Below are 26943 nucleotides of genomic sequence, written 5' to 3'. Positions count from 1 at the left end.
TCCATTTATTTATTTATGTATGTATGTATGTATGTATTTATTTATTTATTTTTTTTTTTCAAGCTCAAATCCAACGCTCCCAACCCCCTCTCCTCCTGGAGGTGCTCCCCCCACCACCTCCACACCCTGCGCATGCGCGCCCCGTTCCCCCTCCTCCCTCCTCCGAGGTGTTTCCGCCCGGAGCCTTTTCGCCGCGCACCGCCGCGCCTTAAAGCCCCGCTTCCGGGGTTTCGCTTCTCTCTTTCCGGCGGGGTGTCGGCGGGGATGGCTGCACGCAAGGAGGGCTCCGGCGCGGCCGGCGGCGGCTTCGGCGCCTCCAAGGGCAAAGGCAAGGCCGCCGCCGCCGGGGACGCGGCCGTGAAGCAAGTGCAGATCGACGGGCTGGTGAGTGCCCGCCCCGGCGGCCCTGGGGAGCAGCGGCGGCCTCGCGGCCCAGGCTCGTTCCCGCAGCGCCTCCCCGGCTGTCAGCCTCTGCCTCTGTCCCTAACCCTGCTCTGCTCCAGGGCCCTCGCTTGGTGCTTCCTCCGTGCGTGTCCAGCGCTGCGGGGAGGTGTGGGAGGTGTTGGCAGGCGTGCTGGGTTTGCCTTCGTCCCTTGTGCCTTGAACCTTCTTTGTCCGGCTGGCCACAACTTACCGTGTTTTATGAATAACAGATAAAAAGCCAGAGTGAAGCTGTTCTAGCGGGGCTGTTTCTGAACTGACCACTCAGACCTTGAGCAGAAGTGTCTGCTGAAGTTGGTTCTCAGTCTTGCAGCTGGCATTTTCTGTGTCAGCTCCTATCAGCAGTTGGCAGTACTCAGAAATATCACAGAGTGGGGAAAATAAATAATTTATTGAGCGTTTAAGAGCATAAACGTCATTTACTTTTTCATTATCTTTGCCAGGTGTCACTGGAGCACTGTGTAGGGTTGATATAATAGTAATGGGAGAAGCTTACCATTTTGGGACAAGCCTTCAAAAACCTGCTTGGCGTTAATTAGGGATAGACTCCCTTATTATCCCAGAGTTACACTTAAGTAAATGTTTGGGAAGATAAATAAAAATGTATTTCTCTATACAGGTTCTTATGATTGGAAAGAGAGCATTTGAAGTAATGGCTGAGAGTACTTCTGCAGCACAGTGTCCAGTTGTTTACAGCTTTGGTGCACATGGCTTATCCAAAGGGGTAGTGAATACTGGCCAGTTGCTATGTTTAGTCCTAAAATCACCAACTGACAGTGGGCTGCTGCCGTTGCAAACAGGATGGACCCCAGTGTATGTGTGTGTATCTTTTTGTTAACAAGCTTGAGGGAATGTTGGAAAAAAAAAGTGAGCAGAACACAGGTTGGTACCTGTAATTCCATTTCTCTGAGTGTAGCAACATTTTAAACTGTTAGATTTGATTTTCGTTGTCTCTATCTTAACTAAAGAGAACAGATGTTTCAAAACTGTTCTCTCTCAGATGTGTAATTTACCTTGTGATCTACAGCCTATTCACATCAGAGGTGAGTGGTCCTGGTGGTCTACTTCTGGCCGTCCAACACATGTTCATCAATGCTTTCTGCTTTATTTTCTTAATCTTGTCTTTGTTACTCAGATACACTGTGCTGGTGTCTCTTGTCTAGAGGTGAAGGTGGCTTACTGAAAGCACTGGAAAGCTTTAACCCTTCCACCTGCAGATGATCTCAATGGATCTTACACAGAGCTCTCTTGGGATGCTAGCAGTGAGATTCACGACCTGCTGTGGTGCCTGGGGTGAAGAGAAGCATAAATCTACTTGCCTTGTAACTAAAGTGGCTCCCAAGTCCTAAGCTTGTTCTACTCAAATTCTGCTAAAAACTTTTCTAGCCTCCTGCTGATTTAAACGTCTCGTCTGTTCTCTCACAAACTAATGGGCCTTAATTAGCCTTGACCAGAGTAATGACATGCCAGAACTGGGGATGAAGTGGTGGGAGTCAGGCAGTCAGTGATCTATTTCCCTCTGCTGGCGCCACATGTCCTGCTGGTGACATCAGTAATGCTGTCAGATGGAGCTGCTTTGAAAACAAAGGCACAGACACGTAGGTTGGTTTGGATTTGCTTATACAAAATAGAAGGTGCATCAGTCTTCTGTGTGTGTGAGAATACAGAAGTACTTCCAGAAAGAAGGATTTCAGCAGAACAGTAAAAGAAAATAATACTGGTACTGGAGAAGTTCTAAATGTCAGCTTCTAAATGTTCTAAATGTCTGGCTTCCTCTTAACTACAAAATACTCTACTTGTGCCTAATTTAACTTCTTTCTCATTTTAATCTGATGATTTCCTTATTTTATTATGCAGTGGTGCCATTTGGATTTAGTTCATGTGCATTTTTGTTTCAGGTAGTGCAAGAGTAAATTAAAAACCACAGTCATGGTGGAAGTAAAAGTGAACAAAGAAATCCTGACTGTTAAGATTGGCTAAGTCCATGTAACTTTAAAAAAAATGTTAGCACTCTATTAGTGTGCTCCACAAAATAATAGTACAAAAGCTTAGGAAGATTCAGGAAGGTGTCACATTATAGACACTTGGTAACTTGAATGAAGCACCTGAGTGCTTTTTCTTATGAAGTCGTTCTGAAATGAAATGTGGATGTAATTTTCCAGCCTTCACAATTTGACAGGAAGAAGAAGAGCACAAGTCTGTACCCTTTTCTGCTACTACAGCTGAGAACTCAAGTGTCAAGTGATGCTTACATACGACTAGCTGCTCGGCTGCAAGATGATGAGATTTAAAATATCTTACTCTGTTTTATTAGCTTGAGCAGATCTGGTTTAGTTTTTCTTTGTGACAGAGTTAAGGTCACCTTATCACCTTTTGCCACTTGAGAATGGGATGTTAAACAACTCAGACCTGGAAAGACTAAAAGTTGCCTAGATTTCTGATTGTCTCTGGAACTTGTGCACAGTCACCTGCCTGGTGGTGGCTCAGGGCAGCTGGTTCTGGATGTCCAGCTGCATTCACAGCTGCTTGTAACTGCCTTTAATGGCAGGGGCATTGCTTAGAGATGGAAAGAGATGTGGTTGTGACCAGACACCAAGGATGTCTTGCCCCTTGTAGGTAATGAAATGTTTTCTCTGCTCACTGGTTCATGGGAAGCAGGGATTATATCATGCTTTTCCTAAGCTTCAGGCATGGAGGAGGAAGAGAAGCACAGACCTGGGGGGTGCACATGTGGGGGAGGGAAGGATGCATGGAAGGAAAGGACAAAGGATTTCTGCCCAGTTAATTGTTTTCAACAGGTTGTCTGATCCCTTTTTTCCTTGCTGAATGGAGAAGTAGCAGCAGTGTGTAGCCTTGTATGTTTGCTGGAAGCCTCTGGATTTTTGTGTAGATGGTGGTGTCCAGATACATGAGCACCATATTGAAGCTTGAACACTTGAGCATTTCTGACAGAATTTATGGGTGTAGTGTAGGCACAAGGCTGTGCCTGACCTTGGGAACTTGTATTTCTCCCATGCTTTTAAGCTTGGTAGCTTTTCAGTTCCATGGGTGGATGGCTCTGTATAGCAACCCCCCCTGGTTGTCACTCATGATTTGACCCCAGAGGTGTAGTCATTATTTTACCCTATCTGAAATAAATGTAAAGCAATGCCATAATTTCATAATTTGCTTTTTTTTCCCCCCAAAGAGATGCTGTTGGTTTCCTGTTTATCGCAGTCATTCAGATTCTTTGGGGGTGCTGGTCTGAATTTTTAGAGTTCAGCTGCTGTAATTAATCTGATTTGTTTCACTGACCTGATACTTTGCTTCCATGAGGTTCAGTAAACTTCAAGCTGTAAGCTGATGAATTTTGGAATATTGGTAGTACTGATTCCTTTGTTGAAAAAGGTTTTGGGACTAGCTGAGTAGAGCTGGCAGTTTTATGGTTACTTACCTGTGCAATTAAGTGACCTATATAAGAGATGTGTGGAAGTGGGGCTTAGGGATGTGGTATAATGGTGGACTTGTAGTGTTAGGTGATGGTTGGACTTGATGATCCTGAAGCTCATTTCCAACCTAAATGTTCTGATTCTTTCCAAATCTTCATGTTTGTTTCCTTAATGCTAACAAACACCATCTTTACTCTTTTTTCCTTTAAGTCCTGTACTCATATGGGATCTGACTTTTTGTTATATTATCTCCATGACACAATTCTGTTCGTGATCAGTGTTAGGACCATACCATGAGATGCTCCTGTGTGGTGCAGGGTTTCAGATGTACATGTAAGTACACTTGTGGGATGTTGCTAGCTTCTTCAGAATGCTGTTACTGTCTTATCTTCAGGTGAGAATTTAAAATGAGAGAGGTTGACAAGGAAATGATTGTTGTACCCACTGGGTTAATGGTCGAGGTACTTTAGTTTTTCTTGACATTTAAATAAGAGCTACCATAAAAATATTGTGAAGAACTGTGTTTGCTGGATTTGTTATCTCTTTAAGTCTTTCTCAGAATAGGTGTTTTGCTCTTGCAGTTTTTATTTGGGGTCTTTTACGCATACACTAGAATATAGACTTTAACTGTGCAAGTGCCAGCTGTTTGCTCTGCAGGGCTTTTGCATTGTGTATCTCACACAACAAAGTGAGTAAATGAGGCGAAGAGGACAAACTCAGATACTAAAACAACTGCACCGTGACTGTGAGAGGAACTGGAGCAAGTTTGTCCTTAAGAAGCTCTGTGTTCCACTTGGGCGCATCACTGCAATGGGAGTCTGCAGCCGAACCTTGTTTCAAGTTTGTAGTAACTCTTCAGCATTTAATCTTTGCAGTATTCCTTTTTTTTTTCTAAATAAAGTAATCGTATGCATGCCAATATTATTTAGGCTCAGCATAACATTGTGTTCCTGCCTGCAGCAGGCTGTTGGGTGACCCTGTGTTTCTTCATTTGTGTGCTGTTTTTCCATTGCTTCATAGCCTCATCTTGTGAACTTGCACTCCCAGGTAAGCTTATACAAAGTGAAACTTTCAGGCATGCCATGAAAAAGTTTACAGATCATCCAGTTTTTAAATTTTTCATGAAGTGTGCTGTAGCTTTAATAAGAGCTTCTGAATTTCCACCAAGGTTTGGAGACTTTCTAGAATGCTTTTTGTAGTGAAACTTCTAATCCTATTCAACTAGGATTGCACCAAGGGCCTCCTCTGTGCATTTCTGCACATCTCACAATTTCAGTGGTAGTGTAGGCAAGGTGTAAAGCTGTAAAAATGGGGACAAGTTGCTGTGTCTCTTGGAGACATGAGATCAGGTAGGGTGAATAACATTTTTGCTAGGTAAGCATGAAAGCTGATGTCATGTAGAAATCAAACTAATATTAAACAACATAGTTACTGTATCTGGTGGGCTGTGGGCCATGTCAGACCATTAGTATGAGGATAATGGGCACATGGAAGCTTTCTTCTGCAAAAATAACAATTGTGGGTTGGGTAACGGGGATCTTTTAGTAAGGCAAGTGTCCTGGCTGTCAGACCAGCTAAGTGCTTTTTATTTATCATGTTTATCTCCTGAGTAGTCACACAGAAATACATTGTTATTGGGAAGCTGTTTCATTTTTTGCATATCCTGCATTATGTGAGGATATTCCAGGAATAAACATACAATGAGTAACTGCAGAGATGTTTTTTGCAGAAAAACAGCTTCTCAACCAAGTAAATCCTTAAACACCAATATATGACTTCTTAAATCTAATTCTAACCTCTGTTGAATATATAGTTTTTGAATGCATATATATTCAGAGATACTTTTGGAGAACATTGACTGGACAATAAGGCTTCCTCATTTATTGCTCCTGCGTAGCGATGTAATTACAACCATAACAACATGATAATGCATTAAAATGCTAGCTGCTCTTATTACTTCATTAAAAGAAATGATATTTCCTGTTTTATTAAACCATTGTGTAGGAGTCATTTTCACATTTATGGCCATTATGCATAAATTTTATGTGTTGTAGGAAGTAGTAAAACTTATATAGACTTCTTGAAACTACTGTAGGTTGCTGTTCCTTTATCTTTGTAGTTGTTAATGTGGAAAACCTTAATACTAGTAACAAATTGCTAGTCTGGAGTTAGTGAGTATTGCCCAAGCTTTCAGCAGAAGCCTTTGTGGATAGCAGCATGCCTAAATCTTTAGGCCATCAAACTCGGAGGTGAAGTATAGAGGCACTATTAATACTCCAGATGATGTTCCAGTGTCAGGTAATATTCCATCTATTTAATTCTCTGAATATGTATTGAGGCACATTTTTTTAAAATTTGTGATAAACTCAAGCTAAATCTTAAGATATCCTTGTCTAGTTAAATAAAATATAAACACGTTGGCCTAAATGTAACTTCTAGCCATTGTCCAGACATACTTGTAGGCTTTATATTTGCACTAGTGTGGCCATAGTGTAGATACGAGATTTGACTGACTTACTCCAAGGTTGTTACTTTAAGCTTCATTACATTATCCCTGGGTTGGTGATGTAGTGTGCTTAATGGTTTGTGTTCTTGTTTGTGGTATGAAGAGCTTTGTTGTTTTTATGTTCTAATCTACATAAAAGCTTGTGAGCCTGCCTTAAAGAAAATTGAGCTGTTTTTTCCATAGTTACTTTACTTGCAGTCATGGTATTTAAGTTGCTTGTACCTTGTTTTCTTATTACCAGCTATTTTTGCCCTGAAAGTACATGTATATGATAAACAGGATCACGTTCCCAGCTGTTGATAAGGAAGGCCTAGGTAGCTTCAGGGGTAAGGGGCTCTTGAAGATGATTTGTCTGATCACAGTAAATGAAAACACAAGATCACATTTCCTGGTAATTAGTTCTCGAGACTCATCTTTGAATACTTTTTTAAGGAGAGCTTTTGAGATGCTCAGAAGGAAAGCAATACACTTCCATAGCGTTTAAGTATGTTTCATTTAAAATTTATAATAAAAGAAGCCTGTTTTGAATTGCCTTAAAAATCTTTGACATTTTCTTAAGTTTTGAAGACTGTGCTTTTCCAGTTTTCCTTCTGGTTTCTTCCTCTCTCCTTATCCAATCTGAAGACTTTGCAAAAATGCCCAGGCTGTGTGCTCTGCTTGCTGCTCTCTGTACAGCTCTGTATGCAGAAAGGGATTTTAGGACCGTGTGTCCTTCAGGCTGCATTTTGTTTTCTGTGTCCTTCCAAAGAAGTCTGAATGGTATCTTAAAGTGTGGTCTCCTTAAAATGTAGGTCAGATTAAGTAGAGACTGAGAGTGTGTGAAGTCTAGCTAACTGAAGTCTGGATGTCTTCCTGGAAACTCGAATGGTGGAGAACATGCAGACATTTGGTATTGGTTGGGTGATTTTACATATCTCCATATTATATACACACATTGTATTAATATTCAGGTATGATGAGTTGCATGAATATAACCCAGAGGGGAGCATGCTGATGAAGCAGTGCTTCCATTCAGAAGGGAGAGTACTGATGTGTACTACCAAGTTGTAAAAGAAAGAACCTCACTGGAATATACCTTCAATTTTTTCAGGCTTAATGGAAGTGCCAGTGAAATTTGGGGGCTTTTTTCCTCACCCCTTCCTTCTCCAAGTAGCTAAGTTTGTTGGTAACACTTTGGTAGGATTAATAGCACTCTGTGGAAAATGTTCTGCAGTGTTTGACTTGTTGGGTTTGGGTGGTGAGGTTTTGGTAGTGAGGAGCAGGGTGGCCTCTGAGCAGAGCCCAGCGGCTGCCCCATGTCAGAGCAGAGCCAGCTCCAGCTGCTCCAAAGGGACCTGCTGCTGGCCAGAGCTGAGCCAAGGAATGACACTGGTTGGGCCTCTGGGAGAGCAGATTGAAGAAAATGGGGGGTAAAAAACTGCTGTGCCACACCAGCTGAGAGAGAGGAGTGGGAAAACATGAGAGAAGCGGCCCTGCAGGTGAGTGCAGCAGGAGGTGCTCCAGGCAGGCAGCAGCAGTTCCCCCGTGGCCTGGGGAGAGGCCCCTGGTGGAGCAGGCTGTCCCCCTGCAGCCCATGGGTCCCACATGGAGCAGATCTCCACGCTGCAGCCCATGGAGGAGCCCCCACAGGAGCAGGCCCCGGGCCGGAGCTGCAGCCCGTGGAGAGGAGCCCACGCAGGAGCAGGGGGCCTGGGGGGAGCTGCCAGCACCCATGGGGGACCTGTGCTGGAGCAGTTTGCTCCTGGGGGATGGACCCCGTGGTATGGAGCTGTGTGGGAGCAGTGCTTGAAGAGCTGCTGCCTGTGGGCAGCCCCCGCAGGCTCAGTTCGGGAAGGACGGCATCCCGTGGGAGGGACCCCACGGGGAGCAGGGGCAGAGAGGGACCGTGAGGAAGCGGCGGAGGCAAAGTGTCAGGGACTGACTGCAGCCCCCATGCCCCTGCACCACTGAGGGGGAGGTAGAAGATGATGGATGGGGGGCAAGGGGGAAGGTGTTCTTAGACTGCTTTTAGCTTTCCCTGCTCCAGTCTGTTATTAATTGGCAATAAATCAGATTAATCTCCCTTATGCTGAGTCTGTTTCGGCCATGAAGGTAATTGGTGAGTGATCTCCTGTCCCAGCCCATGAGTTTTTTTGTTGTATTTTCCTCCCCATCCTTCTGAGGAGGGGGAGTGAGAGCGGCTGCGTGGTGCTTGGCTGCCTACCAGTGTGAAACCACAACAGCCAGCTTTGTCTGTTACCACAGCAACAGCCGTATAAATCCAAGTGGTAGGGAGTTGAATGAAGTGTGCCAAGAATATGATCTGTGTTCTTTATTCCCCTTTTTATGTTGGCACATTCCTATTTAAAACAAACAAAATCTTTTTGTTGTTGTTGTTTTGCTAACCTAGTGTTCCTCCAGTCCTTGGTCTGTGAGTGGTTTCTTCTAGTGTGGAAGAGACTTGCTATTTATTCCAAGCTGTTGCTCTTGCCATCAATTACACTCCTAAATATAGACATTATCCCCTTTGAGATTTCTTAATTTAAAATGGCTGAAGCACCTACATTGAGGTGGTTTGAGGATTAAAATTTCAGCATCTCTTCTCAGTGGGTAGCAGGTATACTTGCTAACAAAGCACAAACTTTAAATGATTTGTAAGAATGCGTTGGAGCACTCAGCATCTACTAAATGTCACGGTAAGTATACTCCAGTGAGGCATTTAAAGCTAAAACATCTGGTATCACTTCGTACTGTGAAACTGGTGTGCTGACAAAAGGAGTTAATCTAAACGTGGAGGTGGTTTAAATGTGTTGAACAGTGTTAGGCTTCAGACTTGAAGGGAAAAATATAATTTCAAAACAGCCTTTTCTTTCCTGTGTGCAAGGAGAAATAATATGTTGCCCTCTGTGCTACTGTCATTTACAGTCAAACTCCTTGTTATTTGCTGTTCCTGCTATGTGCACATCGGTCTCTCGCCTTGTACTTGTGTATGCATAGCTCTTAAAAACAGTGTATTGTGCTCTGTTGGTTCCCACTGGGCTGTTTTAATATTAAGGAGAATATTGCCACCAAATATCAAATAATTCACTACGTTTTAATGATGAAAGTGTCACATCAGAAACAAAAGAGCTAGTAAACATTACCTTTGTGTCTTATTGCAGGTGTTAGTTTTGACTGAGCTGCCTAAGACTGGAGAGGAGAAAGTAGCCGGGTTAGCTGCCGAGGCAGTACATTGCCCTCTTGCACACTGAAATATTTTTAAACATGTTCCTTTGGTTTTTGTTTTATTGTAATAAAATTAGATCTTTGCAGTTGTCATGCAGCGTGATATAGTTCAGGGAAGTGTAAGATCCAGCAGGACATTGACAAGAGATAGAGATTCTGAAAGGCCTTTTGTGGTACATATAAAACAAACGTCTTTTATGCCTTATCTAATAGTTTTTAGTTAATAGTTCCACCCTTTAAACAAATCTTACAGACTTCATGAAAGGTTTTGGAAGAGGAGAAAGTCATTTTCTTTTTTTGGTCTTTGAAAAAAGATAATGTATTTTCAGTTTATTGCTGCTGGCTTCTTTCCTATTAATCTTTCTTTGCCAGATATTTTTTTTAGATCTGATTCCTGTGCATATTATTTTCCCTTGTTTACATGCATACTCAAAATGTATTCTCAGTGATGGCAGTCTGAGCATGCTGCATTTTTAAATCTTCGGGAAGTGTTAAGATTACAGATGTCACGTCTGCTTTAATACCAGTGCTTAGCAGTTCAATTGTTACTGCATGTTACATGGTATCATCTTAATGGAAAGTAAACATATTTATGTGCAATTGGAAAATTTCATGCTTGTGTAGTTGTCTTGTTAGTGTTTTGTAGGATTATTCAATAATCCAAAATCAAGAATGCGAAGCAAAGACAATATAAGTTATTTAACCTTGATAATGTCTTGTGTAACATGCACGCACAAGGTTATTTAGGAATAAGTGTAGGAATACTCTCGAATTACTTGTGTGTGTATGCTTGTTTCAGATAAGCATTTTATTCATTTTTATGGCTTAATCTAATTTTAAAGTTAATAAAGAAAGACTTGTTGTTCACTGGAGTTTGAAGATGCACCTGAATTTTGTTGTGTATATGCAATAACAGGCTAATCTTCTATTATGAATATTTGGTCCTTTACTGGAAAAGGAGGGTTGGGATGTTGCTTTGAACAGATAAAGCTTGGCAGTTTCTGCTGTTTTTCTTAAACATTATATCCTGCCTTGCTGTCTGCCTGCTGCACATCCTTCCTGTTCCACAGAGCCCTGTAGCTGTACAGTATGTAGTAGACATATTTTTTTTTGTGTTAAGAAAGTGTCTGTTTCGTGTTCAGTATCTTTGTTGGAGGTATAAGTTGCTTTTTGTCTGTATTCTCTATATACGCAGATCTGAGGACAATAAGCAAGCTCCTTTGTTAACATAGGGCTGAGTTCTCAGCACTTAGCACTCCATTTTTTTGTTACATTATTGATACTGAAAATCAGCAGTGTTAAAGCTTTTAAATTTATTTTAAGATGGCACACAGTATTTACTTCAGCTATCAAATCAGTGTTTGAGGATAATACAGAAGGCTGTACTACCTTATCCATTGGTTCTCCCAGTGAGAAAATGAGAATGGTGTTTAATCTCCCTGCTAATATTAACAATATTAGCTATTATTAGAAATGAGCTCTTTCAGAAGTGGTTTTCACACCTCCTTTTTCAGATGGAGGTACAAAAGCAAGTCTCTCTGAATTATGGGGAAGCTGAAGGTTACCAACAATAGCTCATTATTGGTGGCTTTTTTTTTTCCTCCTGCAATTTTATGTTTTAAGTCCCCAGGAAAGCTGAGACCCTGTCCAGTCTGTTCTCAGAATTGCACTACTGTTACTAGGACAATCTTTTTCGATCTCAGTCCTTTAGTGCATAACCAAGTGTTTGTCCAAAAGGGTAAGTGCTTGAATGTGGAAAACACGTCATGCAAAAGGTTATAAATGATTAAAATGTCGTACAAGTCACATCTAGCAGGGATTTTACTGCCTACTTAAAAGCATCTGTTGAATGCACATGGAGGTCATCTTTTTTAAGACATGCTGTCAAACAGTACGTGTATTCCTGTAGTGTTGAGCAGGTTATGATGGACTTTGCAAAGGATCAGTTGGTGGTGAAAACCAGCCCTCCCCCTGCCAAGTTATACCCTATTTCACTAGTTTTTGAAGGCCAAATAGATAAGGGTAACTTTCTTGCAGTTTCTCTTCAGCTTCAAAATGATAGTAGTTTTGCACAATTTGATTGAAAATATTGATTAGTAAAATTGGCTGCTGCTGCTTGTGGCTGTCATCTTGAAATCATTTAATGGGAAACTGCTGGAAGTTGATGCTTAGGAGTAAACCTGCTTGCAAATGCACTGCTAGTTCAATAAACACTCCAATAATTCAACAATGGCAGTTTACTACTACACAATATATACATGTTGTGTAAGGCTCTGGTGTACGAAGCCTTGAAACTGTGCCTGCCTTCACTATTTCTGTGTGCGCTCTACAGGAGTGTGTTCATCAGCTCTCACCCTAAAAATGAGGGTTGTGTATTGAATTCATTAAAAATAATGAGTCTAAACTGTGGTGGCAGTTTAGAAAAATTGCCTGAAATGCTAAATTTTCAGCTTTCAAAAGATTAGAGTGCTGTGAATCTTGTGAAATAGAAGTAATACGCTAAGTAGTGCTGGTGAAATGCTCCGTCCCGCTTGTAACTAGTAGGATTTGGGCCGTTTATCTTATTACAGCCCTCTCGCTGCCTCCTAACAGCGTGGTAATAACATCTAATGCCCTGCTGCTCGCACGATTGAAATCCTGGGGCTGTGTTAGAGAAATGTTTCTACAAGAAAGTTATTCTGCAGTGCCCGTGGCCCCGGTGGTTTCCATGGAAATAAGGATGGATCCACGTACTGTGAAATTTGTTAGGAAACTTTGCATTGCAGAGAAACGCCTCACACGAGCGTGTGAGCAGGGCGATGGAGAGCTTAAATACACGGATGTAATGGTGCATTTTTACTGATGTTGAGGCAATAATTAAAGTATACTAATGGCTTGTAGATAACCATTGGGATGGTTGTTAACCCGTGCCATTGTGCAGTCAAAAAAGATAAATGAAAATGTGGTGGGACACAGAAATCAGGAAGAGACTGGTCTGTTAATTAAAAGATGCCTTGATTTACATTTGATGTGTTTCTGCCTTTAATACTATTTTCTCTGCTGTCTAATGACAGTCTCATTTGGTGCGTTGCAGTTTGCCTTTAACTTCCTTCCCTTGCAGGAACAAGCAGCTCACTTGAACCTAAGTGAATGACTTAAACAGGTCTTTCGTGGTGCCTACAAGACATTAGCTGATTAACTCAAGTTCCTGAGAGAGCTGAAGAAAACCACAGCCTGTGACAAACAGACAAGCCTCTACCCAGTGATCTCCCCTTCTCGTGTTGTATTTGCACAGCAGCAGACTTTGTGTCTGTACTATTTCAGTTCTGCAAGCCAAATTCCACCTACCTGTTTGTCAGCAGCAATTTTTTTTCATTTTACGTTTTAGATATTTACCAGATTTACTTCTATTTGCTAACTAATGTTTTGTTTCATGTTACATGCCTGGTTTTGAATAGAATCAGTTACTTTTATAATTTGGAGCAGCTTTTTTTGTAGGCTTTATAATCTTAAATTCCTTCAGTTTCTGAAGTGTCTGAGTAACTGGATGAGAAGCTAGCACCTGTGAGCAGCAGGTGGGTGTGCCTCCAGTAAATGGGTGTCAATTCACCTGGCAGTGCCTGCAGTGAGCCTGACTTGCTCTGTGTGAATGGCCACTGCCTTCAGGAGGCTGTACCTGCTGTAGAGGAAGACCTGGTTTTGTTGGGGTGGCTTTCCCCTCTTGCTTGCAGGGATATTCCGGAGCTCCTGTACTGCAGCAGTTTGGAATTAGTTCCTGCTAAAAGGAAAAATAAAACAACTGGAAGAGGGGATGCTTATGAAGTGTTTTACTTGGGGCATTGCCTGGGGGTAGTTGAACCTTTTGGTCTTCAATGAACATGTGTGCTGGTTTTACCCAGCTGGGCAGCTGAACTCCACCACAACTGCTGTCCCACTGCCCCTCCTTGGACAAAGAGGAGGAGAAGAAAGGATGCTGGAAAGAAAAAAAAGTCTCATGGGTTGAGATAAGAATTATTTAAAGGGAGAAGGGAGAGGGAGAAAACAAGCAAAGGCCACATGGAAGCACACAATATTTCTCTACTTCCCATCGAGCGATGTTCAGCCATGTACTGAAGTGCCTCAATACCTGTAGCAGTTTGGGAGGACAGGCATCTTCCTAACGAGAGCACCCACCTTTTATTGCTGAGTGTGACACCCCATGGTATGCAATATCCCCCGGCTGGTTTAGGCCGGCTGCCCTGTTGATGTCCCCTCCACACCTCTTGCCCAGCCCCTGCTGGCTTTGGGGGGGTTGGAGGGAGTCCTGATGTGGTGCCAGCAGCGCTCAGCAGCAGGCACAACCCTGGGGTCATCCCACTGCTGCTTGAGCTACATGCACAGAGCACAGCGCTGCATGGGCTGCTGCAGGCAAAGTTAACATCCCGGCCTGCTTTTTCTAGACTGAGCTACAGGGTAAATAGGATACAGTTTCCCAACTATGCCTCAAGAAGTTCACGTAACCAGTTAATGCAGAGGAAGCAGTGATAATGGCCTTGAACTGCCACTGCCTTTGAGTTGTGCTTTGATTCAGCTGCTTACTGAGCAAGTGGCGAGGTGTATTCTTCTCACTTAATGTTGTGTATGGATGTATTCACCTCTTTTGTTCTGTTGAGGGAGAAATAAAATAAAAACAAACAAGCGAAAACAAACCCCGCAGCAAACAAACCCACAGGAAAGCGGTGTTAGAGGCTTTAAGCACCATACGAGGCAGGAGATGATACAGAAAGTCATCTAGATTCCTCAGGTGCCCTATAATTCCACGGTGGCGTGGTTCATAAACTAAGCAGAAGTGACTCGGAATAACTGATGTCAAATCAATAATCCATTAGGGTTTTGGTAGCTTTCTTCAGCCCAATGTATGGATTATTCTGAAGCTGTGCTCCTTTTTGAAGACTGATACCCTTCTGTAGTTAAATCTTCTGAGATCTTGAGGTTTATAAACCAAGCAGGTGATGTGGTACCAACTGATGTAATAATGCGTCCAGGGAATAAAGTTTTAGATACTCTTCGTATGTTTCTCAGTACCCAGAAGTATTCAAATAGTACAAGAACATTGAAGGTATTTTTTAAAAACCTACAGTTCAATATCCAGTATTTTTCCATCCAGTTTCCCATCAGATGATTTGGCACTGAGGACCTCTGTGAGGCAAAACCCAGGGAGTTCTGTGATTCATAATTTTAGTATGAAAACCCATATGGTATCCCCTGCTGGAGGGCCGCCTCTGATCAATTTGCATTGTTCGTAGTGGCTGAGTTCCAGCTCAGCTCCAGGGAACTTCCAGTCTCCCATCAAAAGGGAGATTTTGATACTTGCACCTGACTGCGATGGTTTGAAATGGCAAGCGTGGCTTTGCTCTGCCTCCTGTGGAATTCCTGGTTTTAAGCACCAAATTTCTGTCAAGCTCAGAAATGAGGCTTTAACGTCTGGTATTTATTAGCTGCTGAGTGACAGAAAATGCAAGCTTATGATTCCAGGAATTGCATTTTCAAAGGCTTTGTAAATGTTGGTATTAAGGCTTTAGTCAGTCAAGATAAGGGTAAAATGTGAGCTTTTTGAGGCCTTCGAACCAAAGGATAGCTATTATGCTTCACTGTACAGAGCAGTGAGGGTTGGTCTTATTATATCTGAACTTCTTGCTGAACAGAAATTCAGAAATAATTTTGTTTTAAAGCTACCTTGGTTTTCAGGTCTACTAAGTCTTGTCCTTTTGGCCTTAAATTTTGTACAGTCTATTCAGATCATTTTTATTTTATTTTTTTACTTCTTCTGAGTTAAAATTGTGGTCTAACTGTTGTAGGAGCTTTTTATTCCAACATTAAGATGGTGGGGTGGGTGGTTTCCAACCTTCCGTGTTGGAAATGGTGAAAAAATCTGCACCACAGAATAAGATAAAATAAAAAAATAAAAATCAAATGGTCTAGATCATTCACATAAGTGAATTTAAGGTTTGATTATCAATACAAATAAACATATTTTTCAATGTTATTACATGGAAAATTTAGTTCCACCTCACCTTCAGTTCACCTGATGGCAGTACTTTGTAGCAGCAGTCTCATGTGAGGATTCACGTACACCAACTAAAAGGTCAGGACATCAACCTGTTGAATCCTGCTTTTGACGTGGTCTGTCCACACCTTCTAGGAGAAGTTTGTATGGACTGCACAGATTCAGAGTTTTTGGTATATGCAGGTGCAGATCTGTCACCTTACCCATCCAGGAGGGTAGTATGTGTATTCGAAAAACACACACACACACACGTCTCTCTTTTTACTCTTAGCCATTGCAGTGGTATCCTTAATTTCTTCATAGTTTTTCTCCTGCCAGGAAAAGTTGTGAGACTTTGGTACTGTCTTATCAAGCAGTGCTACAGCCAGGAGACAATCAGCTCGAGGCAAGTTTCAGCTTGGTCACCTTCCAGAACTTGTATTTTGTAAGTGTAGGATAAGCACTTGCATAGCCTGGGGAAAAGCCTCATGGAGCTCTTCAGAAACGATAATGCTGCCTGTGTTTCAGTGTATCTTCCTGTACCCCCTGAACCCTCCAGGTTTTTGTTAAAGACAATGCCGTTCCATGCTTACCTGATGACTTTCAGAACTGCTTAATTAAACTTCATTTCTGAGTAGCTAATTGGTTTCAGCACAACACAGACTGTGGATTTGATTTTGGTGTGGTGTGTACAGAAAAAGCAGGCAGGGCCATGAAGCTAGGGGTACGTACAAATTGGTATGTCTCCATTTGGACATTATTTAACACATCAACTAACTCTTCCAGAGGTGTTATAAATTCATTTAACAGGTGTTAGGTAGGTGTCTAAATTTTAGCTTTGCAGCATCACAAACATCTTTGAGTTTAGGACAGTTGAAACTCAGCTGTGTGTGTTGTTAGTTTTGTTAGTTCAGACCTATCCATTTACAAAAATACGTTCGTGTTTTTGCTCTGTAACTTTTTCCAGACTAGGAGTTTAAGTCAGATTGCCATTCCTGTTTTGTGCTGTTTAAATGTAAAGGTTCGTGGTTTGAGGTTTAAGAATTACCATGGGGAAGGCTGCAGGACCGTGACAGAATGCATTCAAAGTCACTCAGACACTGTTAGCAGTAAAATCTTGCAAGACCTTTTTTTATTATTATTATTATTTTATTTTTTTACCAGGCTAAATACTGATTGCAGTTTGCCTAGTGTTAAATATTGAGGGGATGGACATGTTGTGGGACCATCTGTACTTGATGACCATCTCTGTTACAGTTGATTTGAAAACAGCTAAGTAATAAATGGTTATTCACACCCTCTTGCCATCCCTTTCCCAGACACTGGCAACTGGTGCTAGCGGTTGTGCTGATAAAGCTTTCTTGGGTGGGAAACACTGTTAAGCACTCAAAAAGGTTTAAATACTTGATTTAAGAATGTAAATCAGCTTGGTTCATCATGTGTCCAGAAGCTCTGTTTGATTTCATAGTCATTTAGGTTGGGAAAGACCTCCAAGATCACCAAGTCCAGCTGTTAACCTGGCACTGCCAAGTCTACCACTAAGCCATGTCCCTCAGCACCACATCCGTACATCTTTTGAAGACCTTCAGGGATGGTAACTCAATGACTTCCTTGGGCAGCCTGTTCCAGTTCCTCACAACCCTTTCCGTGAAGAGATTTTTCCTAATATCCAACCTAAACCTTCCCCTGGTGCAACTCGAGGCCATTTCCTATAGTCCTGTCTCTTGTGTATTTCTAAGGCAAAGCACAGCAAAGGTATTGGAAATCTGAAAGTTTCCACATTGAATTCATGTATGGACCTTCAGCACTTTGATTTGGTGTTTTCCCTTTTTGGAGAAATACAAAGATGGGTATGTTAGAAGATTTTTCACCACAATTGAAGGTTCCCAGGATCCCCACTGGGGTTTAAGATGTTTTGGTTGATGGTTCGTGGTATAGTACTTTCTGTATGAAGATACAAGCTTCTGAAATTAACAGCTGCGCTATCGGATTATATCCACAGTTAAAATTTGGCATCATACAGCTAAAATATACGTCTAAGCGTTTTAATAGTTTCAGAGTGTTTTTTTTTTTGTGTTGTATGACTTCATTTTTAATGGTTGAGCTGTGCTTTGAAGATTAGAAGCGCTGCTGAATTGCAAGCATGTTTTTTGGTTAATTACGGATTAATGACTGTTAAAATCTGTCAAGTTGGCTGCTCCAAGTGATTGAGTTGCTTTGGTATTTTTGAAGACTAACTTCATAAGGCAGGGAGGACTTTTGAGTATTATTTAGTAGTTATTTGTATAACCTCCTCTAAAGAGCTGTTGTATGCCTAAATATTTCTTACACACTAACTGTATTTGCGAAGTTGCACACGTGATTGTTACATGACTTGTATGTTCAGAGGTATCAGCTGATTTTTTTTTAAGTATATATTTTGATAGTAAGTCAAATTAATTGATAAGTTTTTTACTCAAGTATGTAGCCGTTCCTGGCTGGCCCTGCACGTGCTGTCGCTGCGATGCAATGACAGGGATGTGGCTTGATTGCTCTTCGTTTCATGTGGCTGTGGCAAAGCAGTGGTGGGTCTAAGGGTATTTAAAACAGATTGTACAAAGAGGCAGCACATCTTATTGGATGAATATGTAGATGGGAATTATAGTATTTGGAAAGTGAATCAGCATTGGATGAGAGATTGGTGATACTGGTGTTCATTTAGGTTTCTTTGGGATATTTGTGTCATTTGGAAGAACTGATTTGTAGTTCAGTGTGTTGTATTAGTGCGATTCTTTTCAGACCAAACTGTTCTGTTCCTGTTCTGATCCTTTATAAGCATAGCATCTTTCTGGGAAACACCTAGGTATGAGTTAGCATTCTTTGAGGTTTACTCAGTTTGAAGCATTTGTTTATGCAGTTAGATCATGGCATTGCTGCTTGTACCGCGATCAGCTCTGGATTAGCAAACTCTGCATTTGGAGGGCTGCTCTTAGGACTGAAACATTTTGGTGCCTGTTTCCACATCGGTCATATGGTAGTGTTTTAATGGCAGGTTTTTCAATCCAAGTTTAAGAGCATGCTCTACTAAAGGCTTGTGTGTTATGTGCTAACTGAAACTCTCCAGAACAAAGAACAGAATGAAAACAAGGATGATGTGTCATCGGGTGCATTTCTCAGACTTCACGATCATTTATCGTTTCATAAATGATTTCAGTAGCTAATGTATTTTCCAGGGCAGTCATAAACCGTAACTTCTGCAGCTTGTTAACGGGTGTGAAATCCAGAGAAGTGAGCTCATGAGCTACTTTTCTGCTACCTTTCTTAGAGACTCCTTTAGAAAACAACCCTGTAAGTGAGCCTAATTTGGGGTCTGTATCTGCCTGGATGAGCCTAAATCAGGGTCTGTATCTCTGCTGCGGTCTTCAGGTTGAAGATGGAAAACTGCTGACTTAGGTAACAGCTTTATCGCGTATGGGAGGAGTTGGTTAGCATTTGAATGCCTGGTTTTATCTTCCTGAAAAATCATTGATACTCTGTGACAGCCCATGCGCTTTTAATTTGCTGCCGCTTTCTGTGAGCAATTATTATCAGAAATGCTGTGATAAAATTGACATCATATAATGCTTCTGGAGCAGAATCAGTGGGAAAACAGGAATTATAGTAATGGGGCCAGTCAATGTGCATAGAGAACTCGAGAATGAATGAAGAGGGTATCAGTGGAAAACATGAGGCTTATAGGGTTATAAACATACTGAAAATAGCTATTTAGCAAATTGAGAGCATGCTATGTTGTAATTAATTAATAGGCTAGTTATGGATTATATTCTTCTATGGATTCCTTGGCTGTGGAAGATGGAGCTTGTGGCAAATATATGGTAAACCTTAGCTAATCTATGCTAAACACAAGTTGAATATTTTTTTATGTCTTCTCAGTGATAGAAGACATTTGGTAAGTTGAGATGATTTAGCTCTTGTTTGTTGCTCTTTTTTTCAGAATTAATTTCCATTTCACTTCCAATTTTGCCCCAAGAAAGAAATCTATTTGTAAAGGTTTTTTTCTAATCACTTTTGATCTCCCATTTAACCTATACCATGGCTCTGGTTCATTAAGGGTGTTTTTAAAATTGTGACGTAATTATGCTAGCTAACTTGGGAAGAAGCTAGAGAAAAATATACAGGGACAAATACATGTTTCTGATAAGTAAATATGAGCTCTCTCCCATCAGTAAATACCACTGTTTGCACCAAATCTGTTCTCAAATTGATTGAGCTGAAATCCATTATACCAGGGCATTTACCAGTGTACGTTAGAGCAGTAGCGTAACAACAATGTGGTCATCAGACACTTTCTGGTGCATTTTGCTTGGATGGATTAGGATATGGTGAAATAAAATCCACTTGTGCTGGGCCAAATACAATTTTTTTTTTCAAGTATGCGTTTTGTGGTTAGTGTATCTTATCTTGTTCTAGTTCTTGTTAAACAAAATTTTACTTGTGTAAAGCATTTCTAGCAAATGACTCTTTTGGAGTGATGATTGTTCGTACTGTTCCAGTTCCCAGTATCATCTCCTGGGAATCATTCATCATAGAGTTCAAATTTAGGGAAGGAAGTGAGAAATGCATTATTAAAAATATAAGTAATTTGTGCTCCTATTTTCTTTTATCATTCATTATTAAATATCCTATAAAATGCACAGTTTACCAAATACAAATTACTTGAGCATCTGAAGTAAAATTGCAAGAAGATATAATTTGAAAACATGCATTTTCTGCCTTGTAAAAATTTCCTACCAGTTTCTGCATAACTATTTTCAAGGTGTTTTGATGGTGTTTCTTGTGCAACGTTTCCCTCAGGAGGGAGCTTATTGCCCCTGCAAGCAGCTTTTAACGGATACAGCAAGAAAGTAAAGTTCAACCCCACAAAAAATCAATATTTCATTTTAGAAGGTGTTTCAGAAAATTGGTTTAGAACTGCATTTTGACTGTTCATTTAATGGTCTTTTAAATTCCCCTGTAATTTTAGAATGGCTGTTCTTTAACCTGTATTGAAGTTGCTGCTATTTTAGCCAGTAGCTTACTTGGTGTGCAGCTCCAATTTACGCAACACTTAAGACTTTCTATTTGGAATTTAAAAATTGTTGGAGGAAAAAAATGGTTACCTATTATGATTTTCCTTGTCTTTGTGTTTTTAGGTTGTGTTAAAGATCATTAAACATTACCAAGAAGAAGGACAGGGGAACGAAGTGGTCCAGGGAGTGCTGCTGGGTCTTGTGGTGGATGACAGACTTGAAATCACCAATTGCTTCCCTTTTCCTCAGCATACAGAAGATGATGCAGACTTTGATGAAGGTAACGGTTACAGTTCTGCAAAACTTGAGGTAAAAAAAATCACGTGTGCAAAATAAGGATTGTTTTTTCTCAGCAACTAGAAGCTTGTATATGATCAGTGTTCTTGTCTGACTTGAGGTATAAATTTCAAATCCCATCCTACGCGTCCAGCTGCAGTATAAGGAAATTGATAGTGCTACCGTATTATATATACACACACAAATTTTAGGGTAAGACTGTCACACAGGAAATTACATTAGTTTCTAGCACAGAATTTGTACAGACTTCACATATTTCTATGGAAATACCTGTGTGCTTGTGTGTGTATGCACACAAACATGCACCTATGAATGTAGAATTCCTGCCTGTGGATTTATTTGTATGTATTAAGTACTCACTGAAAGCCTGGAGGGCAGGGTTTGGTAAGCTTAAGAAGCACTGTTTAAAATGTGTGATTTTTTTTGCTTTTCCAAGTGACCCAGAAGTAGCATCAGTTGTTTATATCTGGCTCAGCGTTTCCCTGCTGGCCCAGCAATATTTCCTTATTGTCAAAGTCAGTCAGTATAGTCGACTTGACAGAGAATGATATAAAATTTATAAAGTAAATTTCAGAGGCTTCCAATTCTAATCTTTGTGTGTGCTTATCTAATGATACTACGTAGAAATGCTTCTTTGTTAGAGCTTAGACAGTTTGACTTCAAGAGTAACTAAAGAGGCAATATAATCAAAAGTAGTTGTGGTTGGAAGCTTGATTCTATCTAATTTTGGTAATTCAGTTTGAGCAAGATTACTTAATTTTTAAGTATAAACTGCTTTTTCTTGCTTGTAATAAGATTAGGTATTATTAAATTAATATCTTATTTCAAAAGAATCTTAGACTCTACCTTTTAAAACAGATTGTTTTAAAACTTACAGCTTGGTAGGGTTTGTTAGTTGTTTATTGCTTTTGTTGTGAGATTGTACAATTCACAACTTCAAGAATAACAAAACAAGGGAATATTAATTGTTCTAGAGTAATATGGTGTGAGAATCAGAATTACGTTTTATGAAAGCCTAAAAGATTGTTTCTCTCTTCTCTAAGCCTTTGAAGAGCTATAGTAAGCTAAATTTTTAATTGCAGACTGCTTCAGTTTTTCTTCCTGAAGAAAAAAAAAGGCAGAATTGTTTCTGTGTAGCTGATAGATGAGCAAGGAGTGAAATAATTAGTTTCTGAGATGGATTAATCTCACCACAAGATGATTGCCATACAGAAACTGTATGCCTGTGATCTTGCATGCAAGGTTCAGCTATTCCTGCTTGGAAAAAAAAAAAGTGACTCATTACCAGTCTTTCTCTTCTTGACAAGTAGGACTTGATGATCTTGGAGGTCTTTTCCAACCTAAGTGATTCTATGATCATGTAAGTAAGCAATGATCCTGGAATAAAGTGAAGTGCAAAAGCCAGTGCTTGTGGAGCTTCCCTCACCAGGATGCCTTAGTTTGGCAGACTTCTGTTCCCGTTTTACAGGCACAGGGAAGAAAAGCAGACTGGAGCCAGCATAGGAAATGCAGCTATCACAGTAATGCTGATACATGGGTCTGATATCAGTAGGGAATTTGCAGCCACATATGGGGCTTGCCTGTGTTGAGCCCTGTAAGGGTACAGAGAAGTTCTTTGCCTTCTTGGTAAAATACTTAAACAGACCTAACCATTCACACATCACTCTTGTTCAGTCTGCATTCCCTTTACTTAGGGCCTCTTCAGCACTTTGGCCCATGTAGTAGAGGCTGGGGAAGATGAAAACCAAAAGAAAATGGCTCTTGAGGTAACCAGTTGAGCATTTGGTTCCTTTTTAGCCTCAATATAGAGTTGTCTTCTGTCTTGCCAATGTGGAAAAACAGCGATGTTTTGTAAATATGCCTTGTTTGTTTTCCCTGAAGCTATGTTTTCTTATTCAAGCATTCTGCCAGATCAAAAGAGTTTTTTTAGGTGCAAATTTCCTAGCAGGAAAATCTCTTATCTGCCAGAACCTTGAAATTCAGGATGTTCAAACCCAAGCCAAACAAGCAACTCCCTCCCCTCAAGACTTGTAAGTTAAATCAGTGCCATGACAGGCTTTGTGTCTGCACAAATTTAGGGCCAGAGATACCAAGGGAAAGAAGAAAAACTCTTGCACTTACGTGCCCCGTCACCCAGGAAGGTGCTCAACTTCTTATTCTCTTTAGTCTGAATATTGTCCTTCCTTCTTGTGTAGTGTATCTTTTGAATTTTCTCTTTTCCTTTATCTAAGATATTGGAATAGAAACAATCCTGTTGAGTCTATGTTTCTGGGCCTGAGAAACACATTTCTTGGCAGTCTTCAGCCGTACTTGATCTTGTATTAATCCGGGGACTGTAGCATAGGTTGAAGGGACATTTTACCCCAGCTGACCTCCTGCAGGAAGAGCATTGAGGGTGCAGGTATATGTTGGCAAACTCCTAATCTGCTACGGTGAGAACTGAGTTAATGCACTAAAGTTTTTCTTCTGTATCATTCTGCAGGAGCTCTAGGAATGTGTCACCTGAAAAATACTCGTTTACCTTTTGGTCTTGAGGTGATCATTGTTAGGAGTATGAACCTTGCACACGAGAGGGTGATACTTGAGCAAACAAATTGTTCAGTATTTGGCAAGAGACATTAAAGCTAATGATTTGTTTTTTAAACTGAGGAAACCTAATATGAAGCACATTTATGAGGGTGCTAAGAAAATGCCCTTAACTTAAACTTGAAATAGGTACTTAAATATATAATATTTAAGAATCAGTTGGAAGAAGATAGCTGTTACTAACAACAGTTAGTAATCTACATGTATTTCTTCAAATATGCTTTTCAAAAATGGTGCCATTTTGTCTTTTATGGCTAATACCTGAGCTGTTACTAAGTTTTGGCTATTAGCCTCAACAAAATTCCTTTAAAAATGAAATTTTGGATTAAAAAAACAAAAAACAAAAAAAAAAACAAAAAACAAACAAAAAAACACAACAAAACAACCACTTTTTCTTTTTGTGTAAGATTTTGCAGAGCAGCTTGGACTGATTCTGGAAACTGCAGAAAGCAGGAGAGGTTTTTTTTTTTTTTTTTTTTTTTTTTTTTTTAGGATTCATTTCTTATTATAAACTTGGAAGGGTGTCTAACACTTATGAATCCACAGGTATTTCTCATTGTAGGAAGTTTCTCTTGTACTGTCATCTTCCTGAGATTGTTTTTTATGAAGTATAATATTTTTTGCTAGATTCTTCTGTCAGGGAAGTCTTAAACACATACAACGGCCTGCTGTAGCATAGTATTTTCTGGGGAGAATTTCAGCCCAACAACCTGTGTTAGAAAGCTGTACGTGAAATTCAGTTGATGTGTGAGCTAATGGAGGAAAATTGCAGAACTGTTCTATGTTGTTGAGTCTTCAGCAAAATATGCTTCAGCACAAAGTTTTTCATATTTTGGGGCTGTAGTCTAGACTCTTGTTCCGCCATTTACTTTCAAATAGCTTTTTCCTGATTCCTAATGTGCTTAAATGCTCACAGGTATTGAAATGATTCCTCAAAGCTTGAAAAGCTTGATCCCTTAAGCTTGAAAAGATGCTATGTTTGTGTGATTTCCCCCTCCCTGATTAAACTGTTTAGAGAACATCAGATTTCTGCTCTAATTTTTGGTGAAAGCACTTCAGTGAAATGATGCAGTACCCAAGCATGTCTTTGTGATTCTTTAGTTTCCTGAGAACTCCTTTCACTTTAGGGCACTTGAAAGCTTTTGTCTGAGTGAAGTTTGCTGTTCTTTCAGTTAAGGTTTACGGAAAAGGTGTAATGCATGAGAGATTTATTTCTTAGGAAGAAAATACATACTATTCTGGACTACAAATTTTGTCTTTATGGGGCATGTTATGTTCAATCAATGTTATTAACTCTTGCTTTTCATGCAAGGAGTATAAATTTTCTTCAAACAGGAAGAAAAGCTACTCAATGAATAGCATTGGACAGGAAAATGATGTAGTATACAACTTGTAATTCACTCTAAATTTTGAGACATTATTTTGATAAGGTAGTTTGACACAGATTTTTTTTTCAACCTGATACATTTTAGTACCTTAATTTATCGTAGCTTTTAAAGTGCTATAGTAATTGTGTCAATAGCAACTTTGAGACAATTGTATAATCATAAATGAAAAGTTCTCGAAGGTCATAAATTTTTCTCATTTTATAACTGTACAATATTTTCATCAGAATCCTATTGAAATGCCATAGATGGAAAGGTGATGCCTTCTCCACTCACATGATTACATCCTTACCTGAGAAGGTTAATTTTGTTTGTCAGTTTTCAGAGTAGAAGTATGTAAAGATTCTAGTACTTGTATTTATCTAGTCTGTGCTGTAGGTTGTATTTACTTGCATCATCACTCTGTAACAACTAAAGATAATACAGTGAGTGTTTTGTGAAAATGTTGCACTATTTCCTTTTTATCGCTTTTATTTAGCCTCGAGTGAATGCAGTTACATATAGAGAAATGTGTGTCCCCCATACTGAGTTTTTTTCAGGGTTTTTAATCAGACAATAGTATCAGCAGTTCATACTACTGAGCCTTATCTCCAGTGTTGCCAGCACAGTGACCTGCAATAACATGATCCTTGTGGAAGTAGAGGACTTTACATAGCTAAAAGAAACATGGCTTTAGAAGAGGTAATTTAAGATAAAAAGATGGACTGAATGGGTGCTTCTGAACTGTTGCCTACTGTAGTGAGGCTGACCTAAGTGTTCTCTGTATTAAGTTCCTTCCTGTCTTGTTGGAGGACTTGATGCTGCATTTCTTGAAGTTAAGCCTGTGGTTTGACACCGTAGGGACTTCAAGATGAAAGCTGTGAGAGTTCTTACACTTCCCAGAGTACTGTCACAGCGTGCAGATGTGGTGGTGCTCAGTGGACTGGCCCAGGTTTTTAAAAACTGTCTTAACAAAAAAGCTACCATCTTCTGAGGCTGTATTTTTTACTCAGTTAATAGTGTAGCTCCACAAACAGCCTTGTGTGTACAATTGGAGAGGTGGTATGAACCCCTAAGCTGCTTGAAGCCTCTGTATTGTCAAGCCAGAATCTTCCCAAACAGTACATATATAACTATAGGGACCTGATGGATAATGTGAAGGAGGATTTCTTTTGTTACTAATGCTGTAAAAATCCTAATGTCATTAGATCATAGCCAAGACACAAGACTTCTTGTCTCGTGTCTGTCCTTGTTGGCAGGACCAAATGTGAACGCGCCGTGGCTGTTCTGAATAGGCAGGTATAATTTAGATAAAATTTCTGCATGTAGGTAAAACAGTTGGCCAAAATAGAAAGGATCATTCATATTTTTCCCCTTCTTATAAGAAAAGAGAACGATTATAAAAAACAAATCCATGACTAAATATATGAAATTTAAATGTTATTTTACTAAGGTCAGGACAGATGAACCCAAAGCTCCTGAATGAAAATCACAACCTTTGTTCTGGCTCTATTTGTTTGTTTACTTCGATTCTTCAACCATGTTTTTCTGTAAGTACCAATAGTATTTTGTGAAGAAAACTACACCACAGAAATACTGAATTTTCAGTTGAAGTGCTGGCAAAGGCACATCAGGTTTGCGCATGCATTTATGAACGTTCAGTTTGTGCTCTATGTAAAAAGAATATTGAACCGCAAGTTAGAATTTTTTTTCTTTATTATTTGGATGTACAGAGCCATGAAGCGGTTTGTGGGCTTGGTGTGGGGCTCGGTGAGGAGCTGAGGCGATTTTGGCCGCTGGGCGGGCGAGGGGCCGGTGAGGTTGCGCGCTGCCGGCCTGAGGGGAGCCGCCGCCAGGGGGCGCTGCGAGCCCGCCTCGTGTCGGGGCCGCGGCCGGAGGGGCTGCGGCGGGGCGGCCGCCACTGCCCGTCCCTGCACTTCTCCTCCCTTCCCCTCCTTTCTCTCCCTTTCCTTTCCCCTCCTTTTTCTTTTTTTCCCTTCCCCTCCTTTCCCTTTCCCGTGCGGAGGTGCCCGCTGAGGAGAGCGGGGGGCCCCGGGGGGCTTCC

At 40.5% G+C, this 26943-nt stretch overlaps 1 protein-coding gene across 1 annotated transcript in view; it reads left to right on the top strand.

Annotated features, from left to right (window-relative positions):
* Positions 1 to 250: 250 nt before the first annotated feature.
* EIF3H (eukaryotic translation initiation factor 3 subunit H) overlaps positions 251 to 26943 on the top strand; it is an 83178-nt gene continuing 56485 nt past the window's right edge. The window contains exons 1-2 of the mRNA XM_084281509.1: positions 251 to 384; positions 20755 to 20911. Of these exons, the coding sequence (XP_084137635.1) occupies positions 265 to 384; positions 20755 to 20911 (277 nt within the window). The 5' untranslated portion in view covers positions 251 to 264. The remainder of the gene's footprint in view (positions 385 to 20754; positions 20912 to 26943) is intronic.

Source organism: Netta rufina (assembly GCF_964035555.1).
Source record: "Netta rufina genome assembly, chromosome: 2".
In the NCBI taxonomy this organism is placed as follows: Eukaryota; Metazoa; Chordata; class Aves; order Anseriformes; family Anatidae; genus Netta; species Netta rufina.
This window is presented reverse-complemented; position numbering and strand designations above follow the sequence as displayed.